This window comes from Carassius auratus, chromosome 2 (genome assembly GCF_003368295.1).
Source record: "Carassius auratus strain Wakin chromosome 2, ASM336829v1, whole genome shotgun sequence".
NCBI lineage: Eukaryota > Metazoa > Chordata > Actinopteri > Cypriniformes > Cyprinidae > Carassius > Carassius auratus.
In genome coordinates this window covers 24,451,178-24,476,417 of record NC_039244.1, presented here as the reverse complement: position 1 = coordinate 24,476,417, position 25,240 = coordinate 24,451,178, and the positions used below count along the sequence as shown (strand labels likewise).

Below are 25,240 nucleotides of genomic sequence, written 5' to 3'. Positions count from 1 at the left end.
CAGCTTATCTCGGACGGACAAAAATAGATTGATCTTTGTACTTCTGTGTGATTTACTTTGTAAATCAAAGTGATTTATCTTCATAAGACTTATATGTAGCTTATGACGACAATAACAAGTTAATTCAGCATGACATAATGTACACATTATAATGGAGGGGTCATATCGGGAGGAACCATTTCTGCCTCATCTTTACAGCAGTGAAAGGGTGGGAGGACGAGTGACGTAGTTTATGACCGCGTCTCTGGAGCAAACCACTCCCAACAGAGGAGAGGAGCATAATTACTCCAACGGTGTTAATCAATAAGGCGCTAAAAGCAATAACATTAAGCATACACGTTAGGTTTACCGTGTTTAGAATGACTTGTGTGATAGTTCCGTTGAGAGCTAGTTTAGCAATGCAGAAGCGCGAGGACAGGGTGTTCGGATGCACCCCCTCCGGAGTGTCAGTGGTACAGTCCACTGGTAAAATTCCGAGAATTGTGAACTGCGTCTTCTCAGAAGAGTTCTTCCAAGAACTGTCTTCGGTGGACACTTCCAAGAAAAATACACCAGGTGATTTTCTTCTATCTAGCAATAAGTCTAGACTAAACACGAGACGCTCTATAGAGACGAGTTATTGCTGTAGTTGATGTTTATTTTGTTTAAAACCCGAATACTTTCTTGTGTTGAGACTGAGCTGTGGTGTTACTTACGCAACTCGACTTTAGTTGGCCTAATTGCGTGAATCTTATTCGTCTTCAATGTCAGTTTCACTCTGTATGGAGTTACATTAGATTAGGAAGATCTGCGTTGTATAATAAAGACAGGTTTACGCAACTTTATATGGGCGGGAAACTAAGTTAATTACTTATAATAGACAACCTGGGTAGTCATAAAACTGTAGACGCGTATAACGTCAGTAATTTTTAATTTCACAACTGCTGTATTTGAATAGTTTTTATCTGACTTTTCATATTAACTCATGCAAATGTGATTACATGCTAGTGAACTCTCAAACTGATCTATTTCACTGAAAAATGTAATGTAAATAAATCCAAAATACATATATGTTTTATGCTTTTTTACGATTGCGATTATTTATACGTATAACTGTAGTGTTTGTTTCACTGAAACATTACCGAATCAAATCGAAACGCTCGTGTTACACCAAACACCTGTAACAGAGTCTATTCACGTGGCTTTTAAACTTCTCCTCATAATACTCGAGTATAACACGATGTTTAATATATCAACATGAACCTTCGCTGCTCAACAAGTGTCACTCATAGGACAGACTTCATGCTTGCATTGCACGCAGGTGTCTTAAATCAAATAGCCTACTGCGCCCTATATAGTGATGTTTATCTAAATGCATGTAAATGCATGTGTTTTTAAAGTAAAGTAAAGGTCATGCAGAATTACTGAAAATAATATCAAAAGCTTAAAGACGTCGTCATGGAGATCTGATTAATATGATGACTCAGGGGTTGTGTATGAAACCTTGAGAGATGCCTAACCTACTTAGACGGAATATTTGGGGTATCGCATCTCTGATAACAGTAAAAGCGTTAGTAAATATGAGCATTATATGAATATAGTAGTTGCAAGGGATTTTAAAGATTCGATGTGTAAAACATCAATTTGATGCCCTATTTTTTACTTTAAAACAATCTAAAATGAAATACAATGAATAAACTCAAAGCAAATGATTACTACAGAGACGTAATTATTAAAGGATTACATATTTCTCAAATAATATTAAATACAAAATGTTTTAGGCCTCGTGTAAATGTCGGTCATATCTTCAGTTTGCAACTTTGTAGTTTGTGGACATCTAGTGTTCATTTGACTAAACTTGCACACCGTCAGTTTTGACATGAAGACTTTTGGTTGGTAATATAGTCTATTGTATAACATTAGATATAACTACACAGATTTAGTGTATTAGCATATATATATCTAATTATATATATATATATATATATATATATTTTTTTTTTTTTTTTTTTAGTTTTGTTTAGTAACCAAATGGGTATTTATTTATGCATTTAGTTTTGTTTGATTTTGAATGATTTGTGTGCAGGTGAATGATGTCGAGTGCAGCAGACGGCTGCATTAAGTTCACTCGCCATGCTGGTGATGTGCTGTTCAACTTCAACCGCCTCCGCAGCAGAAACATCCTGACCGATGTCACCATTGTGGTTGGTGGGCAGCAGTTTCGGGCCCATAAGACAGTTCTGATGGCATGCAGGTAGCACTCTGGTTTTTGCATTTTGCAAAATGTTAAATACATGACATGCACAGCAAGTGACATTTGTATTGCATCTTGTTTTTTCCCAGTGGCCTCTTCTACTCCATGTTTGCAGATGCTTATAAAAGTACCTTGAGCATCATAAGTTTAGATCCAAAGGTGGACCCTGATGGCTTTGCCATATTGTTGGAGTTTATGTATACATCTTGCCTCACACTTAAAGATAACTTCATTATAGCCATCCTCAACACAGCCACATACTTACAGATGGAGCATGTGATGGACACATGCCAGAGGTTCATAGACTCCAGGTGAGTGCTTACATATTCAAATACAGACTTGTGACTAATTAATAATGTAATATTTGATTTATTTATTAATTCAGAAATACATACATTTAATTTAACTTTTTATATGTATACATATAAAGAATGTGTCAAGGGACCTTTTTAAGTAGATTGGCATCATTATTTATTATTATTTCTTATGGGAAAAATATCAAATCAATTTAATGTTTGCAAAAAAAACATGTTGAAATAAAGCATAAAACATGGGAACGTATCAAGGAGCAGACCCTTGCAGAGAAGAAGTCTCTTAAAATATTGAATAATTTGAAAAAAATTAATCTATTTTGTACGATGTGCTCTAAGGCCCCAAAAAAAAATATTTCATGATATTCTTAAATATGTATATATTTAATATTAAAATATAATGGTATATGTAACAGAGTTCGTAGATTGGGAAGAAGGAGGTGGGAACTGGTGCACATCTAAACATAAAACTTTAATAAACAAATAAACAAACAAAAGTAAAAACGGCAGCCCCTCTATATATTATATTTTTTTTTCTTAATTTTGAATACTTTTTGAGAAGTTTCATTTGTACACGTTCAAGCTGTAAGAAAAATATGTTAAGTGATTTTTTTTTTTTTTACGTGATTGCCCCAAATCACATCGTAAGGTTTTCAAAACATACAGAAACAAACGCAACTTGTCACATGTTTAAACCTAGATTTCCTTTTCTTGATCTTGGACACTGTTATTTATTACACATTTATCGTCATCTTCTGGTTCTCTCAAAGGGGCTTGTGTGTAAAGCAGAGCAGAGCAGAGATGCTGGTTAATCACGGCAGAATTAATTCATCTTCAGAAGCCCCCTTCCTCCTCAGCGATGCCCTGAACACCCAATCCAGCATGAACTTCAGCACTTATGGTCCTCCCAGCCTGCACTATGCAGTAAGCACTTCCACAGAAAGCCCTTCTCGCTTCTACAGACGTCTGCCTCTCCCCGTGGACACCTCCAAGACCACAAACCCCCTCTGGCAGATCCCGAAGACGGGTGTAATAGCCCATCAGCAGCACTCCCTGCCAGACAGCGGAGTCTCGGCTCGGACCGAGACTAACGGAGGAGCCACGGAAGCCAGAGAAGAGAGGAACCGTCCATCTGTGCTCTTTCATTCAGCTCCAGCTGAAAGATACAGGAAGACCCCTCTTCTGAATTCAGAGGTGGAGAACACTGAGCCGTGTCACAGCGGCGGCCCCAAGAGCCCTCTCAGATCCGACTGCCAACCCAACTCACCCGCAGAGTCCAGCAGCTGCAGTCGAGGAGCGGCGTCTCCTCCCAGCTCCATCAGTCACCCCAAGATCCGCAACTGGAAGAAGTACAAGTTCATTGTGCTGAACTCCACAGACGGAGCGACTGACACCAGCTCACTCACTCCATCCCACACGGTTACAGAATCCACCCACAAGAACAATGAAGGCCGAGGGCAGCTCATTATGGATAGCAGGTCAGTGTAGACACACGTTAAGGATGGCAGTATTAGCAAGTATTAGCATTCGATGCAGCATTTCTAAACATGCTGTCATGTGTTTCTAGCTCTACAGATGAATGCATCAAAACAGAAGAGCGTGACTTTTCGCTTCCCAACACTTTGGCCGAGGAGAGCAGCGCGGGAGCCACAAGATCAGGTGAATACACTTTCTTCAAATTGTTGAAATGGATTTTGGATCCAGCATTCATTATTATTAATTATTAATAACTATTTAAAAATGTCATATAACTAATAATAGCAATAAGACTCTGATGTGTTAACTCAAACACTTTTAGCATTGAAATTAGTCAATAATAATAATAATAATAATAACATTTATTCGTCAATAATAACTAAAGTTAGTATTTACATAATAACAATAATAGTAGTTATTATTATTATCAACTATTTACAAAAGTCTATGCCACAGATGGTTTCTTAGTTTTATAAATAAACTCAAGTACGTTCAAAATTCAAGTTCAAAATGAACTATTTGAATGTTTTAGTAATTATTAATTGCTGAATTAAATCAGAAATTACTAAATTACTTTATTATTATATTTAGGTATTACATTTTATAAATGTGTGTTATATGTAAGTGATGTATATATAATAAACAATCTAAATATTAAAATACTAGTTCTGTACATGCAACATCTTTTAATAATTATAGTCATATTTAATCATGTGTGTGTGTTATATATTTACGTGATGTATAGAAGAATGCAAAAAGATTAGCAAAATGCGGTTCAGTTTCAGCCATTATAAATAGCAGGCAAATATAGAAACAAAGATGTTTTCTCTATCCTTGAGTGTTAAATGTTATAAATATTAGGATTTGTGAATGTACGTTTTAGCATTCCACATTTATCATTTTGGATCCAAATAAAAGAATATAAAAATATTAATAATATTACAATATATATATTATTTTAAAAGTTTTATTTTTATTTATTATTTTTTCTGTTGTTGTTTTTTTTCTCTTCGGGGCCCCTTGTTGGTCAGTATGTGCGCTGAACAATATTGGACACAATATATGCATGAATATGAAAAATACAGCCAAGTTTTCCCACAATGTCAGCTACTACTAATTGTTGTGGATAAAAGACTTTTCAAAAGTTCTTATTGTTATTAAATCATTATTATCATAGCCAGCTTGGATACAGTGCATACTGAAGACAATCTGAACAAGTAAATCTTTACAGTGCTAACAGCTCTTCTGTTGTCTTGGCAGAGCGGGACAGACTCTACTGTAACGAGTGCGAGTCCAAGAGCGAATCTGACGCAGAGAAGCCACGATGGCTACAGGACGGAAAAGCGTACAAATGTGACGGCTGTCAGGCCATGTTCTGCTATAATGGAAACCTAGCGAGCCCCAAGACCATCCACACTGGTAAATTTGCAGTTCTTTGGGAATCTGCGATGGAGCTCACTCAAACTCGTGTGTTACAGTTTTACATTTTTCGTTGCAGGAGAGAAACCGTATCGCTGTAACGTGTGTGGAGCTCAGTTCAACAGACCCGCCAATCTGAAGACACACTCACGGATCCACTCAGGAGAAAAACCATACAAATGTGAAACCTGCGGCTCGCGCTTCGTCCAGGTAACAACAAACCCTCAGAGCGTGTTTCTGTACAGTGATGATGCAAAACAAACGCTTCTTCTACTGTCGTCGTTTTCAGGTGGCTCATCTGAGGGCTCACGTACTGATCCACACCGGAGAGAAACCGTACCCGTGTGACACCTGCGGCACGCGCTTCCGCCACCTTCAGACGCTGAAGAGTCACTTACGAATCCACACGGGAGAGAAACCTTATCATGTGAGCACCGCGTCACATTTCTTCACATATCAGAATTGAATATTAGAACTGAGAAAGCATTTGATGTGAAATCTTCTTGGCTTCTCGTTTCAGTGTGAGAATTGTGACCTGCACTTCCGTCACAAGAGTCAGCTGCGTCTGCATCTGCGACAAAAGCATGGTGCCGTCACCAACACCAAGGCCCAGTATCGCAGAAGCAGAACCTCTTGAAAAAACATGAAGCTATTTCGAGACTCGACAAGCATTTTCAATTCCTTTAGTGGTACAGCCAGAAAAGAAAAGCCATCAGAAAAGCCATCAGAACATACAGAAAAGCCATCAGAACATACAGATGCCTGCAAAAGTGTTTACTCTTATGGTGACGTTGCAAATTATCTCTTAAATATGGACTAGTTCACCAGCACATTCTGCATGATTTCACCCAAATATCATGATGTACGTCAAGTTCTCGTTAGATTGAGCATAATTTTATCTCTAGTATTTATTTTTATTAAGAATGCTATTTCACTCCCTCTCCAATCAAACTATGCACTGTATATATATATAATATACAAACAAGGAATATTGGTACAAATAATTATGCAATTGCAGTGTTTTGTCAGTGTGGTATTTTTAAGGAAGCTCTACTCTGTTTGACAGTTCTGTGGTCTTTACATGTATTTGTACAGCTGTTTTTGGTACTAGAGGGCCGAAGGTCCATGCAATTAAATATTTCATACTAAACAAATGAGTGCAAAGATCTGTTTTTTATTTTTTCACGTATTTAAGAATATTAAAGAGTTAAGAATAAGAAAAAAGAATATTAATAGTTTGAATTAGGTTGAAATCCCCCTAATTCATATATAAAATAATACCCCAGGGTGTGTGTGTGTGTATATATGTATATATATATATATATATATATATATATATATATATATATATATATATATATATATATATATATATAAAATCTTATTTTTCTGAAAATATATAAATGCATGTGTGTGTATTTTTATGTATACATAATACATATACACAGTTCACATATATATTAAGTAAAAATATTTTGGATGCGATTAATCGTGATTAATCGTTTGACAGGACTATTTAAATATATAGTAATGCACTTTTCTCTAAAAGAGAAATTTTTAACCTCAAATCTTGATGTTGGAAAAAGATTTTTTGAAAATTCAATTAGTCTATTTAATGACCGATTATGATTAGGCAGTGTGATTTTTTTTCTAAGGGACCAGAGGAGGTTCAGCTTCGGGTGCAGTAGTGCAGTGTGAGCCCTAACCGCGCTGGAGCAGGGAACTACTGATACTGCAGCTGTGCAGCATGATTACGAGAACATTTCTGAGCGGCAAATGCGATAGATTTATAAAGCAATATGTTGTGAGAGTTGCTTCTATGTCACCGCGTCCCAAACGACTCAAAATAATGAACCACAAAGTTAGCAAAACAATGCACTCCACTGTGCTGAACGAGAAGCTTCCTGTTTCCCACGTATTAAGTCGTGATTACGAGCTAGCTGCATTCAAATTATTTGTTATTTGTTGAAGGAATAAAAAATGTTTTAAACAATTAAAAGAATTCGACTCTCTTATGGTGATTTTTCTGAAGTAAATAACGTTATGTGACTATTCACAAGCTTTTAATTATTGTATAAAAGCTTGGAAATAATATGTAACGTTTTAATCGCAATAAGCTTTGGGCTTTGATACTTTTTATTATAACACAAAGCCTCAGGCTTCTGTCAATTTTAAGATAAAATACAAACAATAAATGTTTTTTATGCTCTTTAATCTGTAGTGAGATATTCGCCTCCTTTCATGCAGCATGTGAATCAATTATATTTTCCTGTTTAATATTTGCAGCGCGAAAATAATAACGAATAAATATTTGAATGCATGTTGAAAAAACTGAACAATTTAATACGAACTACTGTCTCGTGAAATAAATCAATTCGAGTTTAAAAAAAAAAAAATCGTCAGTAAGCCTATTGCTGCTTTTCGTTTTGGCGGAGTAGGTGTAATATATTCAGTTTTAATTCATGCAATGTACCATGATTTAATTGTCATAATTTTGAATTAATTCCGAAACTATTATGACGCTAATCAATTTTTTTTTCTTTTTTTTTTGGAGAAGTATAAACTGACAAAAATGCTCAACTCACGGTCTTGGGCTGATATTCTGTTTTAGCACGTAATGTGTTTTAAGCCTAATTAATCTGTTTTAATCTTAGAAAAAGCTATGAATGTTCATGCTCATTTTAAAAAGAGAAATGTGCTAGCTCCTACAGCTTTTTGAGCAGTTGATAATAGACAGACTGTAATAAGTGTCATCATTCGGTTATGTTATATTAATGTGTTTCAGCAATCATACAACCATCAATTGGCTTGAGTTAGGATAGACCTTTCTCTAATGAATTAAACAGTTTGTTATCATACAGATTGAAAGCCTAAATAGTCTCTCTCCCTCTCTTTAAATGGGTGTGTTTATGCGTGAGTGCATGCGCGGGAGGGGGGGGATTATCCACTTCTAATCGAATAATACCCAGCGATTATCGATTATTACTTCTGCTTGAAATGCACATCCCTAATGAACATATGATCCATCATATTTCCTCACTAGATGGTGAAAGTATCACGAGAGGTCCTTTCACAAGCTCAGATTGCTCACAGTGAATTTAAAGGGCCCGAACCTTTACAATTATTCCATTATTTCCTCAACTGTCCAACAATCTGTGCACATGATTTTGTAGATATTTGAATCTTTTCTGTGTGAAAGAACAGAAATTCCCAAACAAGTCATATCCCGATTGAAGTTTTTAGACTGCCTGTTGACAAGCATCAAGTTTTAACAGGTTATTAGATGAGGTTAGATTCAACATTATTGTCATTACACATGTGAGTACATGTAATTTATTCCTGTGAAGCGCAGCTGAATTTCCAGCATCATTACTCCATTCTTCAGTGTCACATGATCCCCCAGAAATCATTCTAATATGCAGATTTGCTGCTCAAGAAACATGTTTAGATTTTATTTAATATCGAAAACATTTGTGCTGCTTCATATTTTTATGGAAAACATTTAATATATTTATTTTTAATCTTTGAAAAAAAAATGACCTCAAACCATTGATCTTAGAAATATAAGACTAAAATGAATTTAAGAAATATAAGTAACAATTTAAATAAATATATATATATATATATATTTTGCTAAAAAGAGACAAACTACTGGTTCTTTTTTTACATTTTCAATTTATTTCATGAATAATTTCGGTGATGCATATAATAGTGCCTGCCGTATATATGTGAAACTAGCATTTAAATCAAGAAGGCATGTATTCTTCTCCTGTAGTGCACATCTTTGAATTGCTGACAAATTTTTTACAAAATTAAAACAGAGCATTAGACTGGAGTCAGAAGACATTTGACATTATAACATTTATTTTTTTCAGAGGGTTCTGTCATCCTTGATATTTCTTATATTGTTTGGTGCTATTTACTGGACCGTCACATCTATACGACAAATTCAGTTTATTCACAAACAACCCCAAAGATGCTGCCTGAGACAATCAAATAAAAGCATGAGCCCGATCCCCACATCTTAAAATCTACTGCCTGAGCAAAGATGGCACGTGTTTGGAACACAGCAGCCCAATATGATAAAAGAAAAACATACAGCTAAAACTCAGCTCTCTATTGGGTGGCCAGCAAACAGTCCTCAGATCCTGCTGTGGATTACTATACAAAACAAGAGAAACATCTCACCAAATATAACACAAACAGGTCAGATACTCGGACTTCCTGTTGGTCATTTAGAATCACTCATTAGTTTAGAGAATGAAACAGACTTCCAACCTATTCTTGGCTTATTTCAGTTCTTGGCTTATTTGTTTTATACACTGAAAGATGGACGTTTCAAAACATTTCTCACACATGAGACACAGAAGACTATCTTGAAGTTAAGAGCAGAAGCGTGTGTGTTCTGTTCCTATAGAAGTGCCCTGAACATTATTGCTCAAACTGGTTTAATTCTCTGCTGAAACATTGTTCCTCTTCAGTGTAATATTGAGCAAGCATGGATCGTTTGCTCAACAAAAGTGTTTTTCTTTCAGACTTACACACATAGATAGGAGCACACACTCTCTCACTTCTTAAAAAAAAAAAAAACAAAAAAAACCAACTATTTTACTGTTGAATGAGTAAAAATGTAGCTATTGATACATGAAGGCATAGCACCGCCGACAACAAAGACACCATCATTTTCCAGAATGCGTTTTTTTTTTTTTTTTGGTCTGTGGATGCTTAGCCTTCTTTATCCAGAATGTTCTTCACATCTGCAAACACCTGTAAAAAAAAAAAAACAACAAAAGAAAAACAGGTAAAAGCAAGCAATATGAAACTCAAAAAGATGGACCAATATTTATTATTTGACTCTACTACACTATAGCACAGTAAAGAGTAGTATTAATTTAGTATTAATAATTTTTTTAATTATTATTGTATTTAATAACACATCAATATTAGGACTGGGTTTTGACATGTCATGATTCGATTCGATTTGATTTTGAGACAAACTTGCGATTCGTTTCAGATTTTGCACATGTGGTCGACGGATATATCGGCCGATATTTAGCATTTTTAAAATAACGGCATCAGCTGATACGTTTTTCTGTTTGTCCTTTTATTTTGACGGTGTACACCGTGCTCACACTCTCTCTTGTTCGCAGTCGTCACTAACAGTTCTGTCTAATACGGATAGAAGTCTGTCTAATAATCAGATCGGTTAAACGGAATTAATGTATACAAAAAATAATATGAAGATTGCTTTTATATTAGGCCTATTAGTACTAGAAAAGCAAACATTATAATACTTACTTGTTTGCCGTCAGCATAAAGAAAAACGCATTTATATAATTTAAACAAATCTTTGAATGACTAATGAACAATTTTTTTTTTCAAACCCTCGGTCCGTGTGAATTGAATGCTTTAAACTTTAAACTCGTGATTTCAAATTATGCTGCGCTTTATGCGTTCGTCCACTGTCATATTCATGTCATTTTCACTCTGGCTTTATTTGAAAAATATATTTCCCAGTGCACACAAACTTCCCAAAATACTGAGTGCCCTGTTGGTTACAGTGATTACTTCCTTTCTTATTATATTTCTATTAAATGTTTATTTATTTGTGAAAAATACTGTCATCTAAAGTATAATTTGATATGTTAATTTTACACATCTATTTTTTAATCCATTGTCATATGATTTCAAATATCTTAATAATAAAAAAGATATCTGCTTTATATTGGCTATCAGCCCCCTGCTTTCCAAGATATCGGCATCGGCTGTCAAAAAAACACATAGCGGTCGACCACTATTTTGGATGTATATCAGGTAAAGTACACTGCAAATTTTTTCAAGGAAAAAAAATCTCTCAACTAATGTCATAAAATATACACGAGAGGAGAGTAGGGCTGTCACGACTGATTGTTCAAATCTGAGTACTTGATTATAAGATTTATAAGAAAAAAAATAATAATTGTTGGCATTTTATAACTGTCAAAATACCAAAAGTGGCACATTCCACAGACGAGAATCCACAAAAAGCATTATAAGACTGTTTTCTAAGGCTGCACAAAATATTAAACCCATTTAAAAATCATAAACCATATTGCTATTGTGAATTCACAAAGGCTGCGATTCGATTGATTGAATTATGCACTGCAGGTTTAACATCCACTTTATAAAAGTTAAACCCCTCGCTCTGAGATTGCATGTTGTGATGTCCACATCAGTGGCTGTAGCATTTCCATCATAAAGAAGTGGCCAAATAGGAAAGATTAAGTGGACATTTGTAAAGTATAAAAACAATCATCAGGCTGTTGACGCCCTCTGCAGGCAATTGATATAATACGTTAGGATTATATTGTTTTATTACATGATATAAATATTAAATATTTGTTCACTAAACCAATATGATTACTTGTTTTCTATGTTTTATCAAATCATTATATTTTTGAAAGACATAACTATAATATTCAAAATAAGTCAAAATGAAGTGATTTGTATGCAAACGCTTAAATTACACAAAGTTGTTTATAATCATAAAGTTATAATACTAACTTTACAATTATATATTATTACTATTATTATTTATATAAACATTTTAGTGGTGGCTGTCATAAAATCTTGACGGATAATGATGGATTTGATTCTTTCAAACATGCAATGTTTCACTTCAATAAAACGTAAACTGATGGACTGGTGTTGTGTGGATTATTGAGATGTTTTTATCAGCTGTTTGGACTCTGATTCTGACGGCACCCATTCACTGCACAGCATCCATTGGTGAGCAAGTGATGCAATGCTACTTTTCAGAACTGCTCCAACGAAGAAACAAACTCATCTACATCTGGGATGGCCTGAGTACATTTTCAGCAGGTGAACTATTCCTGTTCCTGTTCCTTTTTTATTAATATGAATAAATGCAATAATGTTTTTGTCTGGTTGTGCTGGGAGATGGCATCACAGTATGTTAAGGGGCGTAACCCTTTTCATCACACGCTTGAGGTAAACAGCCAATCACGACACACCTCACTTTTCAGACAGAAAAATCGATGCATTTCCAAATACACAAAATAATGTTCTTTTTAAGCAACATCATATGACCCCTTTAAAGCAAAACTTTACAGTAAACATCATGCTTAAAAACAGTACATATAATGGAACAAGCCATACCTCACCCACCGATCGGGAGGCATCAATCCTGCACACCTTCCCCTGCTTCTCGTACTGCTCTATAATGGGCCGTGTGGACTGGAGGTACGTCTGGATCCTGAAAATTAAGCAAGAATGGTTAGCAAACGTTAAAGCAATCAAAAGCACAAGCAGTCACTGGAAACATGACCGTGAGACTCCATCCATTTCTGTATAATGCCAAACTATATGGTGACTGACACATTTTCCAAATTTCTGAGGTCTGCCAACATTAATACAGTAATCATATTACATGCTTTGCATGTAGCTCAATATATCTGAGACTGTTATAATGGGGTGTACCACCTTTTCTCTAGACTCTCTCTGTTGTCATCAGTGCGTCCGCTGCTCTTGCCTCGCTCTAGACATCGGTCAATGCACACCTGAAAAACACAACAGCTCAAAATCACATTTTATGTAGACAGTAAAAATTGTGAATGTGAACTTTATGGTGTTTATGATTGATTAATTGTTTTTTTGTTTTAAATTTTTTTTTTTTGTCATCCATTTTAAATAATTTTCTTATGGTCGTTTAAAAAAAGGGTTACTAAATGTTATTTACTAGGCATTTTGATTCGATATGCCGGTGTACAGGACAAACTTAATTGGAAACGTACAGTTTTTTCGATAAGTCTCGACTTTTTTAAATTCTGGCCATTTTTTCCAGGAAATTGAAATGGTAAACTCTGTTTTGGCGATCGCTGTAAAGGCACCTCTGTTTATCCCAGTGTGAAGCACGAGTTAATGCAATCTCCCCTTCCTCTTTACCACTAGTTATAGCATGAAATAAACATGAACGAACATCTCAACTGTGTCTCAACTGCAGAAATACAACAGTAAAACAGCTTATAAACAAAATGACACACAGCACTACATACCTCAGGTCAGTCATTTAGTGTCCACAGCTTGATTGTTTGCTAGAGAAATTAACTCTAGAGAACAGCATATCGCTAAATAAGCCTAAACATTAACCTGTTAGTGATGTCTTAATGTCTTACAATTTAATTAATATACATAAAAATCAATAATTTAATTTAAAAATGTTGTACTCCGTTGTTAATTTCTAACTTTTAATATTAATGTGCAAGTAATAGGGCAATCTATAGTTTACAGCTGAGGTACATTTCATCCTAAATGTAATTTATTTTAAGTCAGAGCAACAATTTTTTCAGTAAACCACTTTTTAATAATAATAATTTTAAAAAAGTTAATTAATAAACCATTTTTCTTTTTTCCTCCCTGCTGTGACATCAAAACAAAGACATGTACTGAACCATTGTGTTACACCACTCAAAAATGATTGTATTATTCATTCCAAATGATAACTCAATAATCAGATGGCACTGTGATGGTAGTTCCCCCTCACCTCATTACTGCAGTCAAAGAAAAGCACAAACTTGACATCTGCCTTCCCGTCCATGACCGTGCTCCATCCCTGCAGGTTGTCTTGGTTTCGTGGGAAACCATCGATAAGAAAGCGGAACTTCTTTTCATCGGCTTTCATGGTCTCTTCCATCGCCTGATCGATACAGAAGATGTTGTTTTTTCAGTAAAGATAAATATCAGAACACATCCATTTTCAGATCAGATAAACGACTGACCTGCTCAGAAAAGGCCGGTCAATTAGAATACTAACTTGACTCTAAAGAGGCTTGTCGGTTTCATAACGGGATCAGGTTTATGATTTATGCCTATTATGAGACAAGCCGGTCTATTTACGGCTATTATGAGCCGCTCTTTGAACTCTCCTCCCCTGATTTTTTATCATCAAGTAGTTTGAAAATGTTTCCTGCTCATGTTCCAGTTTCCTTCTACAATCACGAGTGCTTTGACTTGTTAAGCAGGACGGATGAGTCTAACCACCTTTTTCAGCAAGTTGATGGTGATTTCAACAGGAACTATCTTGCCCTCTTTGATGTAGGAGTCGATGAGCTGGCCAAACTGTGAGCCGGTGCGGCTGCGCTCCTCTCTCAGCAGGTCTCCGGCAGACAGGTGAGTGTAGCCGTAGTTCTGAGCGCAGGAGACACACAGTCACATGAAAACATCACATATTACGATCTTCAATGCAGAACATTATAGTCCCGTAAGATTAGAAGCTCCTTTGATGGAATATGACAGTTGTCATTTATATGATGGGAAGGGGGAAAAAGAGAGGTGTGTATGGGTTTGCTAAGTGAACAGGAAGGCCAGTTTTTTTCTGACATTAAAGGTACGGACTAAACCGCTTTCCAGAATGAGAACAGAGATTGGATCTTTTTCGGGTAAAAACAACAGTTCAGTTGATATGGAATGTTGTGGCATGACGTTATTCTTCTAAATTATTAAATCTAGAACTATTTTTAAACCATTCTTCCAATTATTAAAACAATATTCAAATGAAAATTAACCGGATAGGCGATTTAGAAAAAAATTCCAGTTACTGCAAATATAGCAAAAGCAGTCTGAAGTCGCCGGGGTATATTTTAACAATAGCCAAAATAAACACTGTATGGGTCAAAATGATCGATTTTTCTTTTATGAAAAAAATCATTAGATATTAAGTAAAGATATTTTGTACATTTCCTACTGTAAATATATCAAAACTTGATTTTTTATTAATAATATGCATTGCTAAGAATTCATCTGGACAACTTTAAAGGTGATTTTCTCAGTATTTAGATTTGTTTGCAACCTCAGATTCCAGATCCTCAAATAGTTGAAACTCGGCCAAATATTGTCCGATCCTAACAAACCATACATCAATGGAAAGATGATTTATTCAGCTTTCAGATGATGTATTAATCTCAATTTCCAAAAATGTAAACTTAAGTCTGGTTTTGCGGTCCATGGTCACAAGACGCCCCATTTTGTTGTCAGCATCGAAATAGATTTACAAAAGTGATTTTATATACACTAGAAGCATATTAAATGCAAGAGTTTCAAATAATGTTCCATCGCCATTCAGTGTAACAAATATAATTATGTAAAAATGAAACAACACACTTATTCATACCAGTGTTTACTAAAATATATAAAAGAAAAATGATCATACTAAATTTTATTATATTTTAAATTATTAAAAACTTCTTGAAGTGAATGAAAGATAGAGGCCAAGATTGATAAAGAGTTATTATTTTCTTTAGCAAATAATTAGTGATTAATTTTAATAGTCTTTTAATGTTATCTGCATATTCTTGTGATATTTTAGTGGGTGTTATCCTTATTTTTAGCTCAGAAAAAAAATTCAAAAAGCACAATTAGTTTATTTATTTTTGTGGATTTTCAGCGAACGCATTACATCAGTATTCAATGCCTTCAGTGTCTTTACATGAATCCTTCAGAAATGATTTAATATTGCTGTTTATACTGTAATATCATGTATAGTCATTTCAGTTTTAGGTTTCACACATATGCCCTTCTACTCAGTGCTGATGCCAAATCATGACTGAACACTGCACAGAGAGCAGGGTGGGACCTGATTGAACACAGGTCCGGTTCATAACCAGGATATATGAATATGCATGTGGAAACATTCCAGGGAACTCAATCTTAGATTTACATTTTGAGAAAAATATCAAAATCCCATCAAATGTATCATACTAACAGGTCAGAGGAAACATAGTGACCTAATGGCACTGGGAAATGACTTTTCCTTTTGAAATGTCTAGAGGAATCGCGGAAATGAACGATCCTTGTGACTTAAACTACATCTAATCTGAACCCATTACCACTCTACCAGCCCAATAAAGCCTCGCTGTCTTATACACAACGCTTAAATAGCTATTCTCAATCAATATGATGAAAGACTTAATGCTGCATCTCTCTTACCGCCACGATTCTCGCGCATTGTGTCCCTTTCCCCGCGCCTGGCCCGCCCAAAACAAACACGACCTGCGGCTTCATCATCACACTCCACCTGTGCACAGCGCGTGGGAGCTCCTTCAGCCTGTGCAGCAGAGTCACAATCATACACCGAGCAGATAAGAGAGAGCTGCACTAATGAATGAACATCGACCCCTGCGAGTCAACGACCGGCTGATGCGTGTCACGGAAGTGCGGCGGGCAGATTCCACATCCGCCGTACACGTGTCCGACCAATCAGAGAACAGAGGATTTACGGACGTCACTTGAAAGACGCCCATGGCTCTGAACGCTCTCTAGAGCGCGCACCCCTCCTTCGCCCGGGGTGCGCGCACCAGCATCAGCACCCGTGTTGCCAGGTCCGCTTATTATAAGCGACAGGATATATACATATATTAAGTTGCTTATTTTTTTAATACGAGCATTCCCAGATTTTGCCATAATGTTAAAAATATATAGAATATATTACAATAAATCATAATAGCACAAAGTATGACTAACTATTCAGAATTTCTGTGTTTTCAAAGGAAGGGTCTATTTTTACAACACACAGCTTTTTTGTTCTAAATTATTTTTAGTAAAGACATATCATGAGCTGAACTGGTATTTTGATAAACAGCAGCACAGCCTATGGAATATAATGTATTTTTACCCTTCACGGCATCGTTTTCATTCCTGAATAATAATAATAATAATAATAATAATAATAATAATAATAATAATAATAATAAATATGGCGCTACCCTGATATGAATCCCTTTCACAAGACTGACACATTTCAGTGGTCATCAGCATCGTAATTGTATTTTCATTTTGTTTTGAAAATATATGTAGATATATAACACTATACATTGTTTTATATTACATTTGCATAAAAAAAATGTTAACACTAACGCAATGGTGCTTCTAATATGACAGCGTCTTTAGGAGTTATGGTAAATTTGACATCTTACTCTTTACTGACCGAATCCTTTCTTATTCTTTTTTAAGCCGTGAAAACACTATCGAGAAGTTTTTCTTTTGCTGTTAAAGCAAATGTAAATGGTATATATATATATATATATATATATATATATATATATATATATATATATATTTATATATATATATATATATATATATATATATATATATATGTATATGTGTGTGTGTGTGTGTGTGTGTGTGTGTGTGTGTGTGTGTGTGTGTGTGTGTGTGTGTGTGTGTGTGTGTGTGGTAGTCTCCCATTCACTGCTTCAGAAGTTTACCCAACTATGACGACTTCTGCTGCTGAGAAATCCGGAAATGTGAAAAAGCTTAAAAAGTTAAACTTTGAAAACCTTTATTAGGCTACATATTTTGAAAGAACCGTTTTCTCAGTAGGCTATAAGGTGTGAATAATCCTTATACTAAATATTGTATCCATAAGCACGACAGAGATCGTTTTTCACATATTTAGCTTTAAAAAAAGTTTTTTTTTTTTATAATAATTTACAATTTAGCATCGCTTTATCCAGTGTTTATGTAAACAGGAACAGATTGCTTGTTTTTCTCGCGCGATCTGGCAACACCGATCAGCACCTCACTGCAACTGAACAGCGACCATATAAGCACATGTCTGCGTTTAGATGCTCTGCTCTTTTTCATTGTAGGGATATATTTAAAAATCACTGCGCTATATAATGTTGCAGCGGGATCGCATGCGCTGTGTTTATTATTGTTACTATCACCATCTTTGTGTTCTCCATAGATTTGCATAGGTGTCTTCGCTATGGATATAAGGGATGGTCAAGCACAAAGGAGAACACACAATTAGTCCAGTGATGCCCGTGACAAGAATTGCGTTTTTAAACGAAGCACAACCGAGCCAAGTTTGCATTGTAAATCAGATGCACTGAATTATTGGTTGGATCCGTCTGCGTGTCGCTTCCCCCTTTTCAAAAGGAGCCGCATCAACAAAATGTTGGGTAGGTCGTTCACCTGGAGGAAATATAACCACCATACACTCTCTATGCAGCACCGGCTCCCTCTTCAGCACTGACATGCCCGAGCCCAGCAGAAAAACCAGGACCAAAGGGCTCAGAGCTACAGCCGGGCGCGTAATCTGGAAGGAGGACGGGAAACAGGCGCACACCGGGTGTCCGTATCGGTGGAGGCCGGATCACATCTGCTGGGGACGTGCATCAAGGGCAGTGCGGCACTCCAGCGCTTCGGGAGCATGCGACACGGATCATCCACACACCCTCAGCTCCACAACAGCACCGTGTTCCCGTTACACTTCTGCGTCTGTCTCAAAGATGCGCTAGAACAACACACGGGCGCTCTGAATGCAACAAAACATGTTTTTTTTATAGCAGTCATGCTTGTTATTGCTTTCACCCAGAGGATTTATCTACAATATATTAAGTTGGAAATGAAAATGAGTATCTATCAGCACTTCAAGGGATGTAAAAAGTGCCAATGAATATATTGCTTAAATATATGCTCTTTTTTCTGTCATTGGCCACATTGACACCCCTAATAAGTAGGACCATGGGTTGCATTCAAAGCATCGCCTGCAAGCCCCGAATCCGACGGGAGAACATAGTGGTATATGAGGTCTCAGCCTCCATTGACCAATGCCCGACCATCATTGAGGAGAATTCGCCCATTGTCCTGCGATACAAGACCCCGTACTTCAGAGCATCGGCTGGGATCGTGATGCCCCCGATTCCTAGAAACGAAACATGGACTGTGGGCTGGATTCAGGCGTGCACCCAAATGGAGTTCTTCAATACATATGGTGACATTGGCATGTGAGTAATCAATAAACCAAACAAACAATGACAAGCTCAAGTTGCATTTGGTCTAACATGATATAGATAATAAACAGAAACAAAATGTTGGAGGTTTTCATTTTTATTGGTCGTTCTGTTGGGTTTGTGGTCATCTGTGGTCAAATAAGTGAGTGTCAGGTTGTGCAGATTGACATCTCTATATCTTTGTAGAATCTGTTCATTATTGAAGGGTTGTGTGCCATACTCAAAAAAATGCTGGGTTAAATACAACCTTGTGCTGGGATAAATATGGACAAACCCTGCAATTGGGTTGTTTTGACCAAGCGGTTGGGTTACTACCCTGAGTTAAACATTTAACCCAAATGCTGGGTCGAAACTACCCAGTTGCAGGGTTTGTCCATATTTCACCCAGCACAGGGTTGTATTTAACCCAGCGATTTTTAGATTGAATGTTTTCAAAACTCGTGAATTCCTGCATTTAACCGCAGCCAGGTAAACAGGATGCAGAACTGCAATTCAAATGTGAATGTAAAGAAGTGTCATTCATACAATCAAACTATATTTTTATATTGAAAGATAAACTATAAATGTTGCACTGTTACAAACTGCTGTAAAAATTACAGCATCCAGCTGTTTTTCTAATAATACAGCATATTGCTGTAAACAGCGATGCATTCTGAGGTCACGTGATCTACAGAGGCATTGTGTGATCTTCAACGGACGAGGAAAATCGACAAGAGGAAGGATTCAGAACTGTGGTAAGTGAGTTATTATTTCAGTTTATTATTTGTCATGTAAATGTAGTAGTGTATCTAGATTTGCGGTTCGTATTTGTAACCCCAGATTCACGCATCCTCGGTCCACAGGGCATGAAGGAGACTTGCGTGGAGTCGCGGTAGGATTTCACACAGTCCCCAGCACTGGTCAGTTAAGAATTACATGCTTCAATGACATTTACAGTAACTACATGTTGATCAGCACACTTTGTTGTGTATATTTTATGGTGCAAATCAAATTTGCACAGGCGGTAATCTGTTAACATGGTGGCGAAATAAAAATGCCACTAAAGCCTCGGTGTAGTGTGTGTCATGTAAAATCTGAACTGTGCTGTTAAAGTGGTTAACATACCACACAACCTTTAGGCGCTTTGTATGTATTAATCCAGAGAGAGGAACAAAGAAATGAAAGGAAAAGTGCCATTGAAAATGACAGGGCAAATGGTTCAGAAATAGGTTGAAATGAACTCATGTTTCAACTCTTTTTTTTCCAAATTAAAGGATTTTCAGTGGAATTTCTGAAATGTAAGAAATACTCATACACATTTTTCTTTTAATTATATCCTTTTTATTACTCTCTATATGTATTAAACTGTATCTTTCATCCATATATTTGATTGTATCATTATGTTTTGTCGTATAATATATTGCCCTCTTTCTTATTTTTTTATATTTCTAGTCTGCACCTTGGGATGGAACAACATCTGGAGCTGAACCATTATCCTTATTTTGATCCAAACTTTTGTTGGACTTACTTGGGCCTTGTAGTTTGGCCATGTTGTACTGTTCATGAAGTGGTGCAAAGTGGTGAAAATTCATCAGTTTTTGTGGTTTTTAGAACCGTTTTATTATGACCATGTTATTTAACTCCAATTCAAAATAATTCTAAACACACTGTTTTATGACATTTCTTTCATGCAAATTGACAGCTATATATTGAATAAATATTGACCTGTTTTTCAAAATTAAGAAGTGTCAAATTATTATTTGTTTTGTGAAATAATAGGTGACGTAAGTAATGCGACCTACAACATTTTATGCAGTTAAATATCGTTTAAAACATTATGCGGTTAATTAATGGTTTAAATGTAAAATTCAGCTGTCAGTCATTAATATTCAGCAAACAGGAAAATATATACTGCATATTACATCCATCCTCTAAATATAGCATATAAACATTAAAGTAGTTCACTGTGAAAAAAAAAATACAGCAATTTAAAAAATAGTTCTTTACTGTAATCAGTAAAAACATGCTGGCTGGCAACGCTTCAGCCAGAATTTTACTGTAACATTTACAGGTAATTTTTACAGTGTGGCATAATAAAGCCTTGTTTTGAAGTTTTGAAAAAGTAAAAAAGAAAAAAAAAAAACTTTTAAGGTTTATAAGTCTTAGGGGCAGATGATTCATCACCCAGAATGCACTAAATGTTGAATTTCTTTGAATAAATTGTGTTTTTTGTCATTCCACTTCTACCTTCGGTGAGTTGTGCCAAGTTCATTTTAAATCTACACATGAATTGAAAGGTAGCCAACTCTTCAATTCAGAATTTTGCCCAATCCTTATCTACGGACCATGGTTTTTCCAAGTAGAATTTAATCCTGGATCTCTTTTGGTCATGGAACAACATTTCAATCAGTCCTAATGCTGTTCCTAACATGCCCCTTAAAATTGAGAGAAATTCTGTGGTTCAAGTTTTAAACGTAACCCTAAAATACAAGATCAACAGGGAGAGCATCAGAGTAGGAAAGAAGCTGAATGAGAAAGCTTAGCAGGAGATAATTAAAATGAGTGGGAAGGCTAACTAAGAAAAAAAAACACACATTCATGAATTTGTCATTCACAATCCCATGTCTTTTAATCACTGTTTTTCCATAACTGAATGAGCAGGTCCTCTCACCCACCTTCACCATCTCTATTCACTTACCTTGTTTGCTCGTTTGATGTATTAAGGCACTGCCGCTCTTTGCCTCTTTTGTCCTTCCTGACCGCTCTGCTTCTTTCCTCTGGCAGGTCCAGCTGGGAATTACCTGAGCTTCGAGAAGGACGGGTGAAGGCCATAAGCGATTCTGACGGTGTCAGTTATCCCTGGTACGGTAACACCACTGAAACAGTGACCCTCTCAGGCCCCACGTCCAAGCCGTCCCGGCTAAGGGTGAGCATGAATGACAACTTCTACCCCAGCGTGACTTGGGCGGTGCCCATTAGCAACAGCAACACGCCCATGCTCACGCACATCACCCGAGACCAGAGCTTCATAACCTGGCTGGTGGCACTAAACGCAGACACCAAAGAGCGTATTGTTCTTCAGACGGTGCGCTGGCGTATGCGCGTAGACATTGAGGTGGATCCTTCCATGCCACTTTGTACTCGTGCCAAACTGATGGGACGACCGCACCAGGAACAACCGCATATTCTGAGCAACAATGAACCCATCCCGCCTAACGCGCTGGGCAGGCCCAATGCCAACGATGCCCAGGTGCTGATGTGGAGGCCCAGGAGAGGACAACCTCTGGTGGTCATACCACCCAAATAGGGGTGTCTTAACAGTGCCTATGGGACACTGAAGACTGCATGCACTGTTTGGACACTGGATATTGGGATTGCCCTGTGGATTTCCCAGTTTTGTTGGGTTTCTAAATTCCTCTGAACTAGACTGTCGAGATGAGAATTCTCTGTGTGCACCATTAAGTTTTGCTATCGTTAAACTTCAAAGTACTTGGTTAGCAACTGACCAGGAGTAACTAGTACTAAATGTGCCGGTTTGAATAAACCGCCCAAATGTAGGGAATTGTTCACCGAAAAAAAAATCACATTTACTAAGCCTTATGTTGTTACAAACTCGTAAGGTTTTATTTTCCTCTACGGAACACAAAAGATGATATTTTTGTTTTAGACAATGAAAGCCAATGGGTTTCAAAATTGTAAGTCTTTGAATATGACACAAATGAAGCATAACATTAATCAGTGCAGCTCGAATGGTGTATTTCAAGTCCTCTGAAATAAGATGATAACTTTGAATGAAAATTCAGGCCTTTATTCACTCTCAAATAGAATCATTGATAAATACATTCATACACAGACTACATCAAATATGGTGAATCTCATTATCATAATATGGAAAAAAAATAGCTCAATGCATTCTTCAATATATCTTCATTTGTGTACCTTGGAAGAAAGTACGTCGAACAGTTTTGGAACAACATTAGGCTGAGTAAATGATTACATATTTTTACATTTTGAGTGAACTATCTCTTTAAGAAAAAAATGATAATATTTTTACAGTTATACGTTTTCTGTTTAGTTTTTTTGCAAAAAAGCCCTAAACTTTCAGGACACACGTTATATAATGCAAGAAAAAGATTGAATGTTTGATTCTATACAAGACAAATTGAATTCAGTTGCGTCAAAAGAACCAAGAGAGGTCACCGCAGGTCCAGCAGGAACTCTTTTCCTTTGTAGGCCAACCAGCATAACTCTTTAAAACTTATATCAGACTTGTGACTTCATTTCTAATGCTAGCAAATATCTTTTACCTGCTGTAAGATGAAAAAGACCACAGAGTGCCAGTTGAGGTGAAGTGTATATGGTTAAACCGAGGATGCAGTAGGGCCGTTCCTCCAGTCAGACACATCCGGGCAACAGCGAGTCGATAGGAGTTTGTTTATGAGTCCGTTTGAGTTTAAGCAGTTGGTGCTGCACCATAGGCATTCACCAGATTAGTCACAAGCCATACACACTCCATCTGTGCCATTCCACATCCGCGTCTCCCTCTCTGTATTCTCAAGCTGTCTCACTCCGTCCTCTCCCACTGAGACTCCTTGGGTCATTATGACACAGATGAAACTGAGTTTCCATTACAAATGTCAGGTTTACCTTTCAAGGGATAAAAAGTAAACATGAAAATGAAAATTCTGTGCTTAATTACCCATCTTTGTGTTGTTCCAAATCTCCATGACTTTTTTCTTGTTTGGGACACAGAAGATATTTTGGAAAATGCTTTAATTTTTGGTAGAGGGTAGAGGGTTCAAAACAACATTGCACCTCAGTGACAGTGATTTTATGTACCAAAAAAAAGGTGGGGGGGGGGGTGTCTTCAAAATATCTTCTTTTTTGTTTTACAGAAAAAACAGAAGTCATACAGGTTTGGAATAGCATTGAGGTGATTCAATTATGACAGAATTTTCATTTTGGGCTGAACTATCTCTTCTAAGGTCAGTGGCGCTTAATGTAGCACTTAGCCAACATTACAAACAAATTCTGTCAAATAGGTTGCTTTTGAGGGTGACACAAGCACTGACTGAAATTGAATGAAACCTGGTCAGAACTTCTGTCTATGTGAAATCCCTTGTTGCTATAGTTTTTGATCTTTCAATATAATGTTTTCACTACAGAGCTTTTTAAATACAAACAGTGGAACTATTGCAAGATTTTATAGTATCATGAAATAAACTGCAGTCTTGGTATGCAAAGCAAAATCATTTAAAATTATCTAAAAAAGAAATCAAAAAATTAATTTTGAACCATGGGTTTCATCTTTCTCTAGAGGTATAAATTCTGTGGAGGCAATGACAAACCAACATGAATACAGTATTAAGTGTATGGCTGATGCTTTCATAAGAACCTGCTAAATTTACTAATACATTTTTTGATATTCATTATTTGCATGCTTTTAATTTAGTGAACTGTATTGTTTCATTATTCACTGAATTGGACTGGTTGGAAATGAAGAGGTGGTATCCAGTCCGGACATATAACAGAAAATAATAATGACTAACTCTTAAATCTAACAGAGCATTTATTCATGCCTGATGCTTCGCCTAAAATCACTTTCAAAGGAAAGTTACGTTGGAAGTTGAGATGCATGCAGTACGTCTAAAACTTGGAGCACTGATCTAGACGAAGGCAGAATACATCATATAGGATTCCTTCTCTGTAATATGATAAATACCTCATTTCATTTCCCTTTATCATTGCTAAGTTACATCTTCTGTATCTCTTGTCAAAGCCATATTCCTCCAATAAAGATACATGAAGACATATGAACTCGGTATCTGATAACCAGCAGAAAAAAAGGGGTTTTATTTCAAGATTTCAACATTTCATAACACAGGGTGTGCAGGAATGAGGAATAAAAATGTTGCTTAAATTGTGAATTTACTTTCTCTCATATCCACATGCTTTCCCACTGCAAAACGAGTCTATGCAATGGAAGAGACTGAGTTTACTGTGGAAAAGTTTCATAGCATTGCATT

At 36.3% G+C, this 25,240-nt stretch overlaps 3 protein-coding genes across 4 annotated transcripts; 2 read left to right on the top strand and 1 right to left on the bottom strand.

Moving 5' to 3' along the window:
• Positions 1-449: 449 nt before the first annotated feature.
• On the top strand, positions 450-6,593 carry LOC113038055 (B-cell lymphoma 6 protein homolog). Of its 2 annotated transcripts, XR_003274733.1 has the most exons (10): positions 450-555; positions 2,066-2,233; positions 2,323-2,544; positions 3,315-4,022; positions 4,112-4,203; positions 5,281-5,439; positions 5,519-5,649; positions 5,729-5,866; positions 5,960-6,139; positions 6,175-6,593. XR_003274733.1 is itself a non-coding variant. In XM_026195281.1 (9 exons), exons 2-9 carry the CDS (start codon positions 2,070-2,072, stop codon positions 6,074-6,076), a joined length of 1,731 nt encoding a protein of 576 aa, XP_026051066.1. In that variant the 5' UTR covers positions 450-555; positions 2,066-2,069; the 3' UTR covers positions 6,077-6,593. The 2 variants fall into 2 exon arrangements, 1 of the variants encoding a protein (XP_026051066.1); XM_026195281.1 differs by having other exon boundaries at positions 5,960-6,593.
• Positions 6,594-9,274: 2,681 nt separating this feature from the next.
• On the bottom strand, positions 9,275-16,681 carry LOC113038039 (UMP-CMP kinase). Its single transcript, XM_026195280.1, has 6 exons — positions 16,423-16,681; positions 14,479-14,625; positions 13,982-14,134; positions 12,922-12,998; positions 12,598-12,694; positions 9,275-10,206 (listed from the first exon to the last, which is right to left on the bottom strand). Exons 1-6 carry the CDS (start codon positions 16,561-16,563, stop codon positions 10,165-10,167), a joined length of 657 nt encoding a protein of 218 aa, XP_026051065.1. The 5' UTR covers positions 16,564-16,681; the 3' UTR covers positions 9,275-10,164.
• Positions 16,682-18,020: 1,339 nt separating this feature from the next.
• Positions 18,021-23,619, top strand: LOC113038023 (protein FAM78B-like). Its single transcript, XM_026195279.1, has 2 exons — positions 18,021-19,229; positions 21,999-23,619. The coding sequence occupies exons 1-2, from the start codon at positions 18,895-18,897 to the stop codon at positions 22,519-22,521; spliced, it is 858 nt and encodes a 285-aa protein (XP_026051064.1). The 5' UTR covers positions 18,021-18,894; the 3' UTR covers positions 22,522-23,619.
• The last annotated feature ends 1,621 nt before the right edge of the window (positions 23,620-25,240 follow it).

Bases quoted from the DNA above. Each gene is read 5' to 3' on its own strand.
- LOC113038055 (XM_026195281.1), top strand. From the start codon at position 2,070: ATGATGTCGAGTGCAGCAGACGGCTGCATTAAGTTCACTCGCCATGCT. The intron at 2,234-2,322 runs GTAGCACTCTGG...GTTTTTTCCCAG, and splicing joins ACAGTTCTGATGGCATGCAG to TGGCCTCTTCTACTCCATGT. The intron at 4,023-4,111 runs GTCAGTGTAGAC...ATGTGTTTCTAG, and splicing joins CAGCTCATTATGGATAGCAG to CTCTACAGATGAATGCATCA.
- LOC113038039 (XM_026195280.1), bottom strand. From the start codon at position 16,563: ATGATTGTGACTCTGCTGCACAGGCTGAAGGAGCTCCCACGCGCTGTG. The intron at 14,135-14,478 runs GTGGTTAGACTC...TGTATCGATCAG, and splicing joins CCATCAACTTGCTGAAAAAG to GCGATGGAAGAGACCATGAA. The intron at 12,695-12,921 runs GTGGTACACCCC...CTTAATTTTCAG, and splicing joins AGAGAGAGTCTAGAGAAAAG to GATCCAGACGTACCTCCAGT.
- LOC113038023 (XM_026195279.1), top strand. From the start codon at position 18,895: ATGAATATATTGCTTAAATATATGCTCTTTTTTCTGTCATTGGCCACA. The intron at 19,230-21,998 runs GTGAGTAATCAA...TTCCTCTGGCAG, and splicing joins ACATATGGTGACATTGGCAT to GTCCAGCTGGGAATTACCTG.